Source organism: Triticum aestivum, chromosome 1D, assembly GCF_018294505.1.
Source record: "Triticum aestivum cultivar Chinese Spring chromosome 1D, IWGSC CS RefSeq v2.1, whole genome shotgun sequence".
Classification (NCBI taxonomy): Eukaryota; Viridiplantae; Streptophyta; class Magnoliopsida; order Poales; family Poaceae; genus Triticum; species Triticum aestivum.
The window spans coordinates 474,634,266-474,648,998 of NC_057796.1; the positions used below are offsets into that span (position 1 = coordinate 474,634,266).

Genomic DNA, 14,733 nt, shown 5'->3' on the forward strand with positions numbered 1-14,733 from the left:
GAGGAAACCCTTGGTCTTGTGTTCGGACGATGGTGGCACATTGTGTTGGGGATCGTAGCAGAATTTTAAAATTTTCTACGCATCACCAAGATCCATCTATGGAGTATACTAGCAACGGGGGGAAAGGAGTGCATCTACATACCCTTGTAGATCGCGAGCGGAAGCGTTCCAATGAACGAGGTTGATGGAGTCGTACTCGCCGTGATCCAAATCACCGATGACCGAGTGCCGAACGGACGGCACCTCCGCGTTCAACACACGTACGGAGCAGCGACGTCTCCTCCTTCTTGATCCAGCAAGGGGGAAGGAGAGGTTGATGGAGATCCAGCAGCACGACGGCGTGGTGGTGGATGTAGCGGGATCTTGGCAGGGCTTCGCCAAGCTTCTGCGAGAGGGAGAGGTGTTGCAGGGGGAGAGGGAGGCGCCAGGGGCTGTGGTGCTGTTGCCCTCCCTCCCCCCCCTTTATATAGGCCCCCTGGGAGGGGGGGCGCCGGCGAGGAGCCCATCTACATGGGGGGCGGCGGCCAGGGGGGAGACTTGCCCCCCAAGGCAAGTGGGGCGCCCCCCCCCACTCTAGGGTTTCCAACCCTAGGCGCAGGGGGGAGGCCCATGGGGGGCGCCCCAGCCCACTAAGGCTGGTTCCCTTCCCACTTCAGCCCATGGGGCCCTCCGGGATAGGTGGCCCCACCCGGTGGACCCCCGGGACCCTTCCGGTGGTCCCGGTACAATACCGATAACCCCCAAAACTTTCCTGGTGGCCGAAACTTGACTTCCTATATATAATTCTTCACCTCCGGACCATTCCGGAACTCCTCGTGACGTCCAGGATCTCATCCGGGACTCCGAACAACTTTCGGGTTTCCGCATACTCATATCTCAATAACCCTAGCGTCACCGAACCTTAAGTGTGTAGACCCTACGGGTTCGGGAGACATGCAGACATGATCGAGACGCCTCTCCGGTCAATAACCAACAGCGGGATATGGATACCCATGTTGGCTCCCACATGTTCCACGATGATCTCATCGAATGAACCACGATGTCGAGGATTCAATCAATCCCGTATACAATTCCCTTTGTCAATCGGTATGTTACTTGCCCGAGATTCGATCGTCGGTATCCTAATACCTTGTTCAATCTCGTTACCGGCAAGTCTCTTTACTCGTACCGTAATGCATGATCCCGTGACTAACTCCTTAGTCACATTGAGCTCATTATGATGATGCATTACCGAGTGGGCCCAGAGATACCTCTCCGTCACACGGAGTGACAAATCCCAGTCTCGATCCGTGCCAACCCAATAGACACTTTCGGAGATACCCGTAGTGTACCTTTATAGTCAACCAGTTACGTTGTGACGTTTGGCACACCCAAAGTACTCCTACGGTATCCGGGAGTTGCACGATCTCATGGTCTAAGGAAAAGATACTTGACATTGGAAAAGCTCTAGCAAACGAACTACACGATCTTTGAGCTATGCTTAGGATTGGGTCTTGTCCATCACATCATTCTCCTAATGATGTGATCCCGTTATCAACGACATCCAATGTCCATAGTCAGGAAACCATAACTATCTATTGATCAACGAGCTAGTCAACTAGAGGCTTACTAGGGACACGTTGTGGTCTATGTATTCACACATGTATTACGATTCCCGGATAACACAATTATAGCATGAACAATAGACAATTACCATGAACAAAGAAATATAATAATAACCATTTATTATTGCCTCTAGGACATATTTCCAACAGTCTCCCACTTGCACTAGAGTCAATAATCTAGTTACATTGTGATGAATCGAACAGCCATTGCGTCCTGGTGTTGATCATGTTTTGCTCTAGGGAGAGGTTTAGTCAACGGATCTGCTACATTCAGGTCCGTATGTACTTTACAAATATCTATGTCTCCATTTTGAACACTTTCACGAATGGAGTTGAAGCGACGCTTGATATGCCTGGTCTTCCTGTGAAACCTGGGCTTCTTCGCAAGGGCAATAGCTCCAGTGTTGTCACAGAAGAGAGTCATCGGGCCCGACGCATTGGGAATCACCCCTAGGTCGGTAATGAACTCCTTCATCCAGACTGCTTCCTGTGCTGCCTTCGAGGCCGCCATGTACTCTGCTTCACATGTAGATCCCGCCACGACGCTTTGCTTGCAACTGCACCAGCTTACTGCTCCTCCATTCAAAATATACACCTATCCGGTTTGTGACTTCGAGTCATCCAGATCTGTGTCGAAGCTAGAGTCGACGTAACCCTTTACGACGAGCTCTTCGTCACCTCCATAAACGAGAAACATATCCTTAGTCCTCTTCAGGTACTTCAGGATATTCTTGACCGCTGTCCAGTGTTCCATGCCGGGATTACTTTGGTACCTTCCTACCAAACTTACGGCAAGGTTTACATCAGGTCTGGTACACATCATGGCATACATAATAGACCCTATGGCCGAGGCATAGGGGATGACACTCATCTTTTCTCTATCTTCTGCCATGGTCGGGCATTGAGCCGTGCTCAATTGCACACCTTGCAATACAGGCAAGAACCCCTTCTTGGACTGATCCATATTGAACTTCTTCAATATCTTGTCAAGGTATGTACTCTGTGAAAGACCAATGAGGCGTCTTGATCTATCTCTATAGATCTTGATGCCTAATATATAAGCAGCTTCTCCAAGGTCCTTCGTTGAAAAACACTTATTCAAATAGGCCTTTATACTTTCCAAGAATTCTATATCATTTCCCATCAATAGTATGTCATCCACATATAATATGAGAAATGCTACAAAGCTCCCACTCACTTTCTTGTAAACACAGGCTTCTCCATAAGTCTGTGTAAACCCAAACGCTTTGATCATCTCATCAAAGCGAATGTTCCAACTCCGAGATGCTTGCACCAGCCCATAGATTGAGCGCTGTAGCTTGCATACTTTGTTAGCATTCTTAGGATCGACAAAACCTTCCGGCTGCATCATATACAATTCTTCCTTAAGGAAGCCATTAAGGAATGCCGTTTTGACGTTCATCTGCCATATCTCATAATCATAGTATGAGGCAATTGCTAACATGATTCGGACGGACTTCAGCTTCGCTACAGGTGAGAAAGTCTCATCGTAGTCAACCCCTTGAACTTGTCGATAACCCTTAGCGACAAGTCGAGCCTTATAGATGGTCACATTACCATCCGCGTCTGTCTTCTTCTTAAAGATCCATTTATTTTCTATGGCTCGCCGATCATCGGGCAAGTCAGTCAAAGTCCATACTTCGTTTTCATACATGGATCCTATCTCGGATTTCATGGCTTCTAGCCATTTGTCGGAATCCAGGCCCGCCATCGCTTCTTCATAGTTCGAAGGTTCACCGTTGTCTAACAACATGATTTCCAGGACAGGGTTGTCGTACCACTTTGGTGCGGAACGTGTCCTTGTGGACCTACGAAGTTCAGCAGTAACTTGATCCGAAGCTTCATGATCATCATCATTAACTTCCTCCCCAGTCGGTGCAGGCACCACAGGAACATCTTCCCGCGCTGCGCTACTTTCCGGTTCGGAAGGGGTGACTATCACCTCATCAAGTTCCACTTTCCTCCCACTTAATTCTTTCGAGAGAAACTCTTTCTCCAGAAAGGACCCGTTCTTGGCAACGAAGATCTTGCCTTCGGATCTGAGGTAGAAGGTATACCCAATAGTTTCCTTAGGGTATCCTATGAAGACGCATTTCTCTGACTTGGGTTCGAGCTTTTCAGGTTGAAGTTTCTTGGCCTAAGCATCGCATCCCCAAACTTTTAGAAACGACAGCTTAGATTTCTTCCCAAACCATAATTCATACGGTGTCGTCTCAACGGATTTTGACGGAGCCCTATTTAAAGTGAATGCGGCAGTCTCTAAAGCATAGCCCCAAAATGAGAGCGGTAAATCGGTAAGAGACATCATAGATCGCACCATATCCAATAGAGTGCGATTACGACGTTCGGACACACCGTTTCGCTGAGGTGTTCCAGGCGGCGTGAGTTGTGAAACGATTCCACATTTCCTCAAGTGTGCACCAAACTCATGACTTAAATATTCTCCACCACGATCTGATCGTAAGAATTTTATTTTCTGTCACGTTGATTCTCAACCTCACTCTGAAATTCCTTGAACTTTTCAAAGGTTTCAGACTTGTGTTTCATTAGGTAGACATACCCATATCTACTTAAGTCATCAGTGAGAGTGAGAACATAACGATATCCTCCGCGAGCCTCAACACTCATTGGACCGCACACATCGGTATGTATGATTTCCAATAAGTTGGTTGCTCGCTCCATTGTTCCGGAGAACGGAGTCTTGGTCATCTTACCCATGAGGCATGGTTCGCACGTGTCAAATGATTCGTAATCAAGAGACTCCAAAAGTCCATCTGCATGGAGCTTCTTCATGCGCTTGACACCAATGTGACCAAGGCGGCAGTGCCACAAGTATGTGGGATTATCGTTATCAACTTTACATCTTTTGGTATTCACACTATGAATATGTGTAACATCACGTTCAAGATTCATCAAGAATAAACCATTGACCAGCGGGGCATGACCATAAAACATATCTCTCATATAAATAGAACAACCATTATTCTCGGATTTAAATGAGTAGCCATCTCGAATTAAACGAGATCCAGATACAATGTTCATGCTCAAAGCTGGCACTAAATAACAATTATTGAGGTTTAAAACTAATCCCGTAGGTAGATGCAGAGGTAGCGTGCCGACGGCGATCACATCGACCTTGGAACCATTCCCGACGCGCATCGTCACCTCGTCCTTTGCCAGTCTCCGTTTATTCCGCAGTTCCTGTTTTGAGTTACAAATATGAGCAACCGCACCGGTATCAAATACCCAGGAGCTACTACGAGTACTGGTAAGGTACACATCAATTACATGTATATCACATATACCTTTGGTGTTGCCGGCCTTCTTGTCCGCTAAGTATTTGGGGCAGTTCCGCTTCCAGTGACCACTTCCCTTGCAATAAAAGCACTCAGTCTCAGGCTTGGGTCCATTCTTCGACTTCTTCCCGGCAACTGGCTTACCGGGCGCGGCAACTCCCTTGCCGTCCTTCTTGAAGTTCTTCTTACCCTTGCCCTTCTTGAACTTAGTGGTTTTATTCACCATCAACACTTGATGTTCTTTTCTGATCTCCACCTTCGCTGATTTCAGCATTGAATATACCTCAGGAATGGTCTTTTCCATCCCCTGCATATTGAAGTTCATCACAAAGCTCTTGTAGCTTGGTGGAAGCGACTGAAGGATTCTGTCAATGACCGCGTCATCCGGGAGATTAACTCCCAGCTGAGACAAGCGGTTGTGTAACCCAGACATTCTGAGTATGTGCTCACTAACAGAACTATTTTCCTCCATTTTACAGCTGAAGAACTTGTCGGAGACTTCATATCTCTCGACCCGGGCATGAGCTTGGAAAACCATTTTCAGCTCTTCGAACATCTCATATGCTCCATGTTTCTCAAAACGCTTTTGGAGACCCGGTTCTAAGCTGTAAAGCATGCCGCACTGAACGAGGGAGTAATCATCAGCACGTGATTGCCAAGCGTTCATAACGTCTTGGTTCTCTGGGATTGGTGCTTCACCTAGCGGTGCTTCTAGGACATAATCTTTCTTGGCAGCTATGAGGATGATCCTCAGGTTCCGGACCCAGTCCGTATAGTTACTGCCATCATCTTTCAGCTTGGTTTTCTCTAGGAACGCGTTGAAGTTGAGGACAACGTGGGCCATTTGATCTACAAGACATATTGTAAAGATTTTAGACTAAGTTCATGATAATTAAGTTCATATAATCAAATTATTCAATGAACTCCCACTCAGATAGACATCCCTCTAGTCATCTAAGTGAAACATGATCCGAGTTAACTAGGCCGTGTCCGATCATCACGTGAGACGGACTAGTCAAGATCGGTGAACATCTCCATGTTGATCGTATCTTCTATACGACTCATGCTCGACCTTTCGGTCCTCCGTGTTCCGAGGCCATGTCTGTACATGCCAGGCTCGTCAAGTCAACCTAAGTGTATTGCATGTGTTCCGAGGCCATGTTTGTACATGCTAGGCTCGTCAACACCCGTTGTATGCGAACGTTAGAATCTATCACACCCGATCATCACGTGGTGCTTCGAAACAACGAACCTTCGCAACGGTGCACAGTTAGGGTGAACACTTTCTTGAAATTATTATAAGGGATCATCTTACTTACTACCGTCGTTCTAAGCAAATAAGATGCAAAACATGATAAACATCACATGCAATTAAATAGTGACATGATATGGCCAATATCATTTGCTCCTTTGATCTCCATCTTCGGGGCACCATGATCATCTTCGTCACCGGCATGACACCATGATCTCCATCATTGTGTCTTCATGAAGTTGTCACGCCAACGATTACTTCTACTTCTATGGCTAACGCGCTTAGCAGTAAAGTAAAGTAATTTACATGGCGTTATTCAATGACACGCAGGTCATACAAAATAATAAAGACAACTCCTATGGCTCCTGCCGGTTGTCATACTCATCGACATGCAAGTCGTGATTCCTATTACAAGAACATGATCAATCTCATACATCACATATATCATTCATCACATCTTCTGGCCATATCACATCACATAGCACATGCTGCAAAAACAAGTTAGACGTCCTCTAATTGTTGTTGCAAGTTTTTACGTGGCTTGTATAGGTTTCTAGCAAGAACGTTTCTTACCTACGTAAAACCACAACGTGATTTGCCAATTTCTATTTACCCTTCATAAGGACCCTTTTCATCGAATCCGTTCCGACTAAAGTAGGAGAGACAGACACCCGCTAGCCACCTTATGCAACTAGTGCATGTCAGTCGGTGGAACCTGTCTCACGTAAGCGTACGTGTAAGGTCGGTCCGGGCCGCTTCATCCCACAATACCGCCGAAACAAGATAAGACTAGTAGCGGCAAGAAGAATTGGCAACATCTACGCCCACAACTGCTTTGTGTTCTACTCGTGCATAGTAACTACGCATAGGCCTGGCTCATGATGCCACTGTTGGGGATCGTAGCAGAATTTTAAAATTTTCCTACGCATCACCAAGATCCATCTATGGAGTATACTAGCAACGAGGGGAAAGGAGTGCATCTACATACCCTTGTAGATCGCGAGCGGAAGCGTTCCAATGAACGAGGTTGATGGAGTCGTACTCGCCGTGATCCAAATCACCGATGACCGAGTGCCGAACGGACGGCACCTCCGCGTTCAACACACGTACGGAGCAGCGACGTCTCCTCCTTCTTGATCCAGCAAGGGGGAAGGAGAGGTTGATGGAGATCCAGTAGCACGACGGCGTGGTGGTGGATGTAGCGGGATCTCGGCAGGGCTTCGCCAAGCTTCTGCGAGAGGGAGAGGTGTTGCAGGGGGAGAGGGAGGCGCCAGCGGCTGTGGTGTTGCTGCCCTCCCTCCCCGCCCCCTTTATATAGGCCCCCTGGGAGGGGGGGCGCCGGCCAGGAGCCCATCTACATGGGGGGCGGCGGCCGGGGGGGGAGACTTGCCCCCCAAGGCAAGTGGGGCGCCCCCCCCCCCACCCTAGGGTTTCCAACCCTAGGCGCAGGGGGGAGGCCCATGGGGGGCGCCCCAGCCCACTAAGGGCTGGTTCCCTTCCCACTTCAGCCCATGGGGCCCTCCGGGATAGGTGGCCCCACCCGGTGGACCCCTGGGACCCTTCCGGTGGTCCCGGTACAATACCGATAACCCCCGAAACTTTCCCGGTGGCCGAAACTTGACTTCCTATATATAATTCTTCACCTCCGGACCATTCCGGAACTCCTCGTGACGTCCGGGATCTCATCCGGGACTCCGAACAACTTTCGGGTTTCCGCATACTCATATCTCTACAACCCTAGCGTCACCGAACCTTAAGTGTGTAGACCCTACGGGTTCGGGAGACATGCAGACATGACCGAGACGCCTCTCCGGTCAATAACCAACAGCGGGATCTGGATACCCATGTTGGCTCCCACATGTTCCACGATGATCTCATCGGATGAACCACGATGTCGAGGATTCAATCAATCCCGTATACAATTCCCTTTGTCAATCGGTATGTTACTTGCCCGAGATTCGATCGTCGGTATCCCAATACCTTGTTCAATCTCGTTACCGGCAAGTCTCTTTACTCGTACCGTAATGCATGATCCCGTGACTAACTCCTTAGTCACATTGAGCTCATTATGATGATGCATTACCGAGTGGGCCCAGAGATACCTCTCCGTCACACGGAGTGACAAATCCCAGTCTCGATCCGTGCCAACCCAACAGACACTTTCGGAGATACCCGTAGTGTACCTTTATAGTCACCCAGTTACGTTGTGACGTTTGGCACACCCAAAGCACTCCTACGGTATCCGGGAGTTGCACGATCTCATGGTCTAAGGAAAAGATACTTGACATTGGAAAAGCTCTAGCAAACGAACTACACGATCTTTGAGCTATGCTTAGGATTGGGTCTTGTCCATCACATCATTCTCCTAATGATGTGATCCCGTTATCAACGACATCCAATGTCCATAGTCAGGAAACCATAACTATCTATTGATCAACGAGCTAGTCAACTAGAGGCTTACTAGGGACACGTTGTGGTCTACGTATTCACACATGTATTACGATTCCCGGATAACACAATTATAGCATGAACAATAGACAATTACCATGAACAAAGAAATATAATAATAATAACCATTTATTATTGCCTCTAGGGCATATTTCCAACACATTGGTGTGTCGTTTTTTGTCTTGGGGGCCTAGTCTCGGAGCTCTGCATCAGCAAGCGTGACCGGTGGTTTGTGGTGATTGTGGAGTTCAGACTTTTGCGGCAACGATGTTGGTGGGAGCGATGTCGGTGAGGCGGCAATGGTTGCGGTAGTCGTCTCTTCTCCGGTGTGTCCGTCGTATTGCCTCGGTTTTTTGGTTGTTGTTGAGTCGAAGCTGCTAGGGCGGAGCCTTGTGGTATACGATGACTGGCTACAGATGGCCCGTTCGGTGATCTTCTGCGGCACCAGCCATGCCTGGATTTGTTCTTCAGAGTTCTCCGTCAAAGTCGGAGTTGCGCTATTTGGCCACATGTGGCTGTGTTTTGCGCAGATTTTCATGGAGCTTCACGCGTCCGCATTGGTGTGGATTGAGTCAAGGATCGCCCACGGTGAAGTCGGAGTTGTTTGCTCAGAGTTTAGGGGTGGCGATGACGCCTCTTGGGGAGAAGGGATCACGATGGCGCACACGTGTTGTCTCGTCGGGGCCCTCCTTCAAGCTTTGTGCGTGGAATTTCTTATGTGTGCAGCTCAGCGGTTGTGATTGTTTTCGCTTGGTTCTTCATAATTAACTAGGCAATCTGGTTTTCGCTCGGTTTTCTCTAATTAACTTAGCAGCCATTTTGAAAAAAAAAACATTCTCTTGGGCAGGGGTTCACAAATTAGGATCCTCAACTCTTGGCCTTTGCACAAACAGAAGATGCATAAAATTATACAAATGTCTTTTCCATGTTGCCCACTAGCCATACATTCTTATTCTTATACAATATCATCGAACCCTTTTTTTACATATTAAATGGTGAGCTCGTTTACGGTACCCCTAAATAAATGTGAGCCATCCATCCATCTTAATCTCACGGTTAACCTTAGATGGTACTCCAACACAAGTCCTAGGGAGTACTAGCTCACAAAATAGGTGGAGTACCTTGATGTTAGGGGTAAAATGGTAATCTCTTTTTTAGGGAAAGGTAAAATGGTAATTGATGGGTGATTTATTTAGTATCGATAATTGCAAATTTCGTATTAATTAATTAGAAATCCAGTGCAATCCCAAATCAATATCTTTCACAAAAAGAAATCCCAAAACGAATATGATGATCGTACGTGGCGGGGCCACCACCACCGAGGGGCTTAGGAGCAGGCAAAGCTGCTCAATTGCTGCCGCCGATGGCTGTGCCTATGCGAAGTGGCCGGTGACGCATCCGCTGCACAGGATGCCCTTCGCGGATGTCTGTCAGGAGCACAGTCCTCGTACGGCGCAACTCAATTGATCTGGAATTAACAGGAATCCATGTGTATAGATGGATAGAGTGTTTCTTGATTTAATTGTTGATGCGGTGAACAAACTGGACGCATCTCATGAGGGGAGCAGGAATGGGGAAGACAAAGCCAGCGCGACGGGCCGGGAACAAACAGTGTGAGATCGTCGCGGACAATGTGCTTAATTCGAATGGGATAAAAACAAAAACTAATTAGTCTAGAGAAAAGGTCTAGAATACCCATGCAGATGGATGGTTAGATTTATTGGTACTCCTGCATCTTGTTAGGGAGTACCAGGGTACAGTAAAAACTCTCTAAATGGTAGGGTTTCTAGCGTACTTGGTTGACATAAAATTCATGGAATTGACTCTTTTTACATACGTACAAAATATCAACGAAACATCTTTTACATATAATATGCGATGGACCGGAAATACTGAACTCCCCGCATTTATTCAAATTGACACTTGAGAAGTTTCTTAGTGCTTGGCCTTCAAATAGACGATAATTATAGGATACTTGGCCTTCGCTTTCTTGAGATGCTTTGAAACCATGCTGGCATAAACCATAAACAGATCATCAAGAATGGCCTCGCCGAAGTGTTTCCTAATCAGCGGTTCCACCACCGCCCTTATGCACCTGGCAACATTCAACCCACTACTGGTGCAGCCCAACACGACATCATCGTGTGTGTCATCATCTTGTGGATCCCAGCTTGATTCAAACACACTCATGTGTTCCACATTGAAGAGATTGTTCTCCTCGACCACGGTCTTCACTTCGTCCACAGATGGCGCATAAAAAAGAAGGTTGAAAGAGACCAGCTTTTCCTTCTCCACAAGGCCCTGCCACACGTTGCAAAAAAATACAAAGTTTGCATCAATTCATATGCATGTTTTAAGATGTTAAATATAAATAGTTTTCCTCCCAAATATAAATACCCATGGTCACAATAACTTTAGACCATGCAGACTTGGACGCACTTCTATTTCTCCTCAGCGATGTGTGCTATGCCTGGCTCCAACAATTCATATGGGCACCACCCTTTACATTTTTTCCAACCGTATAAGTTCCAACGCTCCATGGAAGGACCCTCTGCCGCCTTTATCCATTATCTGTCATGCCTAAATATAATGTTATCGAGATTGGCCGCTGCCACTGCTAGCTAGGCATTAGAGTACTACGTGTCCAAGTTTCACAAACGTCACCAATTCGTGCTCTTAACCCGCATGTCGTGGCCATCAGCTACCATATCATCGTTATAGCCACCATGCCGATTGTTATCATCGGGCCAGAGATGGTAGAGGGTGGCCATATATAATTTTATTTTCTTCTAGTTATTGTAATTTTATTTTCTTCTAGTTATTGTAAGCATGTCGTGGCCTTAGCTATTTTATTTTTAGCATCGGGTCTGCACATTATAGAGCATACCTTCAGCACTAGAGAGAGAAGAGCTTGGGCGAGCAAGTCCCACATGCTGCTTGCTTCACCATGTAACAACATGTCTTTGCTCTTTCTGCCTAGAAATGTTAGCACCATATGCCCACCACATACAAGTTCATTGAACCGCAGCGTCAGGAACAATGACAGGTCCTTTTGGTACTCTTCTTTGTATAGTTTTATCACAGCAGGTGGAGTACTCTTGCCAATGTATATGCTCTCTTCATTCAGGTAAGCACCTCCTGAGAGCTCATCCGGTACCTTCGGAAGCCATAAAGGAATTAATATATTTATGTGATTAGTTGGACAAAATCAATATACTGGTATGTATACAAATTTATTTTTCCTTAAAAATTCCAAAAACCCATGAATATATATTGCATCTATGCACAATCTTATTCAAAAATATGTTAATAAGTGACATAAAGAAATACAAATTTGCGCAAATAGTAAGTCAATCTTTGATCTACACATTTGTTTTTTTTGTGTAAACTACGGCAGAAAAGACATATACCTATATGTTAAACTTTATACACACGTGCTATATGTCCATATGTGTACGTAAAATGGATTTTTGTAGGATTTGAAATACCTTTTTCTCACATGTACTCCCAAGACCACGGTAACTGAACTGATATGAGCCCTAGTGAGTGGTAGCAACCAGTGGCAACTTTAGCACCGGGCTAAATAGTAATTGGCTAATGCACTTGATCCCTAAAAGTGGTCTCTTTCTTTGAACAACCAATATTCCACATTATAGAGTTTACATTCCTCTGGTTTCTCTAGTCGCAGTTGGCTTCTTGCACCTTGTGGCAAGACATGATTGTTTGGAAAAGTATATTAATTTTTTTTCTTCCTAAGAAATGAGTGAGTAAATCATGTGAGTTTGTTTAAGAGATTCCCAAGCAGCTTTAACACGGCTTTCACTTGAGCTCAAACAATGCCTCGAACTGGTTTGTACGCACGCACCTTGGACCTCCACATGAGGGAGTAGGAGGAGTGGAAGAGGTGGACACTCCGGCATGGGAACAGCCTGGTGTAGAAAGAACCCGGCATCCCGGCCACGTAGTACTGCGGCCTCCTATCGGCTGTGAGCTTCTGCAGCCGATCCAGTGACCTGAAGACGAGGTTGAAGTCGTTCCCCGGCAGGTCGTTGAGGAAGAACTGCAACTCCATGGCTGCAGCAGGAGGGCGCTGCTCCTGCTCTGCCTCCCGGTTGTGGTCGGAGATTGTGCCGATGACCAACGACACAAGCAGCAGCGTGTTCGGCCCTGACGAGCAGCCGAGGTCGGCGACTACCATGGTGCTCCTGGCCGGCAGTGACCTGTACAGCTCCACCACGGCGCCCTGGAGCACTGGCCTGGTCTCAAGCATGGCCTTCTCCTGCTCGCGCGGGAGTAACAAATAATTAATGGATCGAGCACATCTGGACGCAAAAGGCAATAAATGCATGCACTTTTTTCCCCAACCGGGCTCACAACACATTCCATTAATTTCTTAACGGAAATATTCAGTACAGGTAGTTCAACCTAGAACAAAGCAGCTGAAGGAGAACAAGCATGCATGCATGGGACGGTAGTTACTTGGAGTCTGGAGTTGGTGGCGTAGCTGTTCTCTCCGTCGCCGTTGGCCATGTGAAGCCATTGCTCTACCTCCATGGCTAGCTATCACTTGTGAGTTGTGACTTCTTGTGAGGATGATTTAAGTACTCACGCAGACGGGAGGAGTCGGCCCCTTTTATAGAGGGGGCACACACACACACACACACACACACACACACACACACACATATTTCTGAAGATAGATGAAGATGAGGACAATTTTTTTGGATTTTTTTTTTTCTGAAAGCAATCGGTGCGCGGGTTGCACACAAATTCTTGGCTGACCACTGCATGGACGTCACGGCGAGTACCTCAGCACATAAACGTACGGCTCCCTCCCTCAAATCAGGTCACTTAATCGGATTGATTCTTCATGGCAGAATGCTCTTCACGCCTGCTGCTTTGCTGGCCTTTCTGCGTGCCCTGCATGCGTGCTGCACGTGTACTTTTCAGAGTATGCATGTAGATATACCCATGGGTACTTCACGTGTCCAACCGGAGCCCTAAAACGTCCCATCGGACAACCCAGTCACTCTTCAGGCAGGAGAAAGAAGTTTAAAAACCACCCAACCGTAATCCTGACTTTGTCCGGGCATGTTCGAGCAGTCCGCAAATCCCCATATTCAAGCCATATATGTGAAGGATAGGAAATGTCCGGGCGTGTCCAGGCAGGGTGCTACGTAGGATTTTGCCAACCACGAACTTCTTTTTCTCTTTTTTTATTCTTTCTTTCTCTTTATTGTCTTCCTCTTTATCAATCATATACACGTGACCGGACAATATAAGGACTGTGGTTGGTTTGCAAGAAAAATGAGGATCCAAAACAGACGTGCCAAGATACTGACCGGACACGTCCACGGACCTATGAGCAACCGAATTAAGCAATTGTGGTTGTAGAGGCTCTAAGTTTGTCTTCCTACTTACTAAGCCATAAAGTCCTTGAGCATGCAACAAACCCTTACAAGTTCTATTACACTAGTAGGAAAAGGGGCTTTTACCCCGGTTCATAAGGGCCTTTAGTCCCGGTTCTGGCCCTTTAGTCCCGGTTCTTACACGAACCGAGACTAAAGGCCGTCCACGTGGCCGGTGCGGGGAGCCCAGGCAGGAGGGCCTTTGGTCCCGGTTGGTGCCACCAACCGGGACCAATAGGCATCCACGCGTCAGCAGCTAGCAGGAGCTGAGGTTTTTGTTTTTTTTTGAAAGGGGGTGGTTTAGGGGTTTTGGGGGGTTAATTTAGGTGTTTCATATATTGTGCTAGCTAGCTAATTAATAGAGAGAAGTGTCCTCTCTTATCTCCGTGCTTGGTCGATGCTACGTACTATATACGTTATGGAGAGGAGTAGACACGCTAGCTAGTAATCAAATGAAGGAAACAGAAGATCGTCATGAACATATGCATACAGAGAGAAGTGATATCGACCACCTCTCCTTCTCCGAGATATTGGTCGAACAACAAGTTCTCGTATATCTATCCGACACTACCGGCTACGTATATACAATAATTATCTCTTACAATACAATCTCCTAATTAAATTGTAGGAACACAGGGTCCACATAGTATTCTCCGTTTTCAGCGATCACGTGGTCAAGGAAGAATGCCGCCAATTCCTCTTGA

General features: G+C 46.8%; 1 protein-coding gene across 1 annotated transcript; it reads right to left on the reverse strand.

The window, feature by feature from the left end:
* Positions 1 to 10,556: 10,556 nt before the first annotated feature.
* Positions 10,557 to 13,175, reverse strand: LOC123176825 (anthranilate O-methyltransferase 3-like). Its single transcript, XM_044590867.1, has 6 exons — positions 13,101 to 13,175; positions 12,635 to 12,900; positions 12,487 to 12,550; positions 12,110 to 12,160; positions 11,509 to 11,778; positions 10,557 to 10,922 (listed from the first exon to the last, which is right to left on the reverse strand). Exons 1-6 carry the CDS (start codon positions 13,173 to 13,175, stop codon positions 10,557 to 10,559), a joined length of 1,092 nt encoding a protein of 363 aa, XP_044446802.1.
* Positions 13,176 to 14,733: the final 1,558 nt, after the last annotated feature.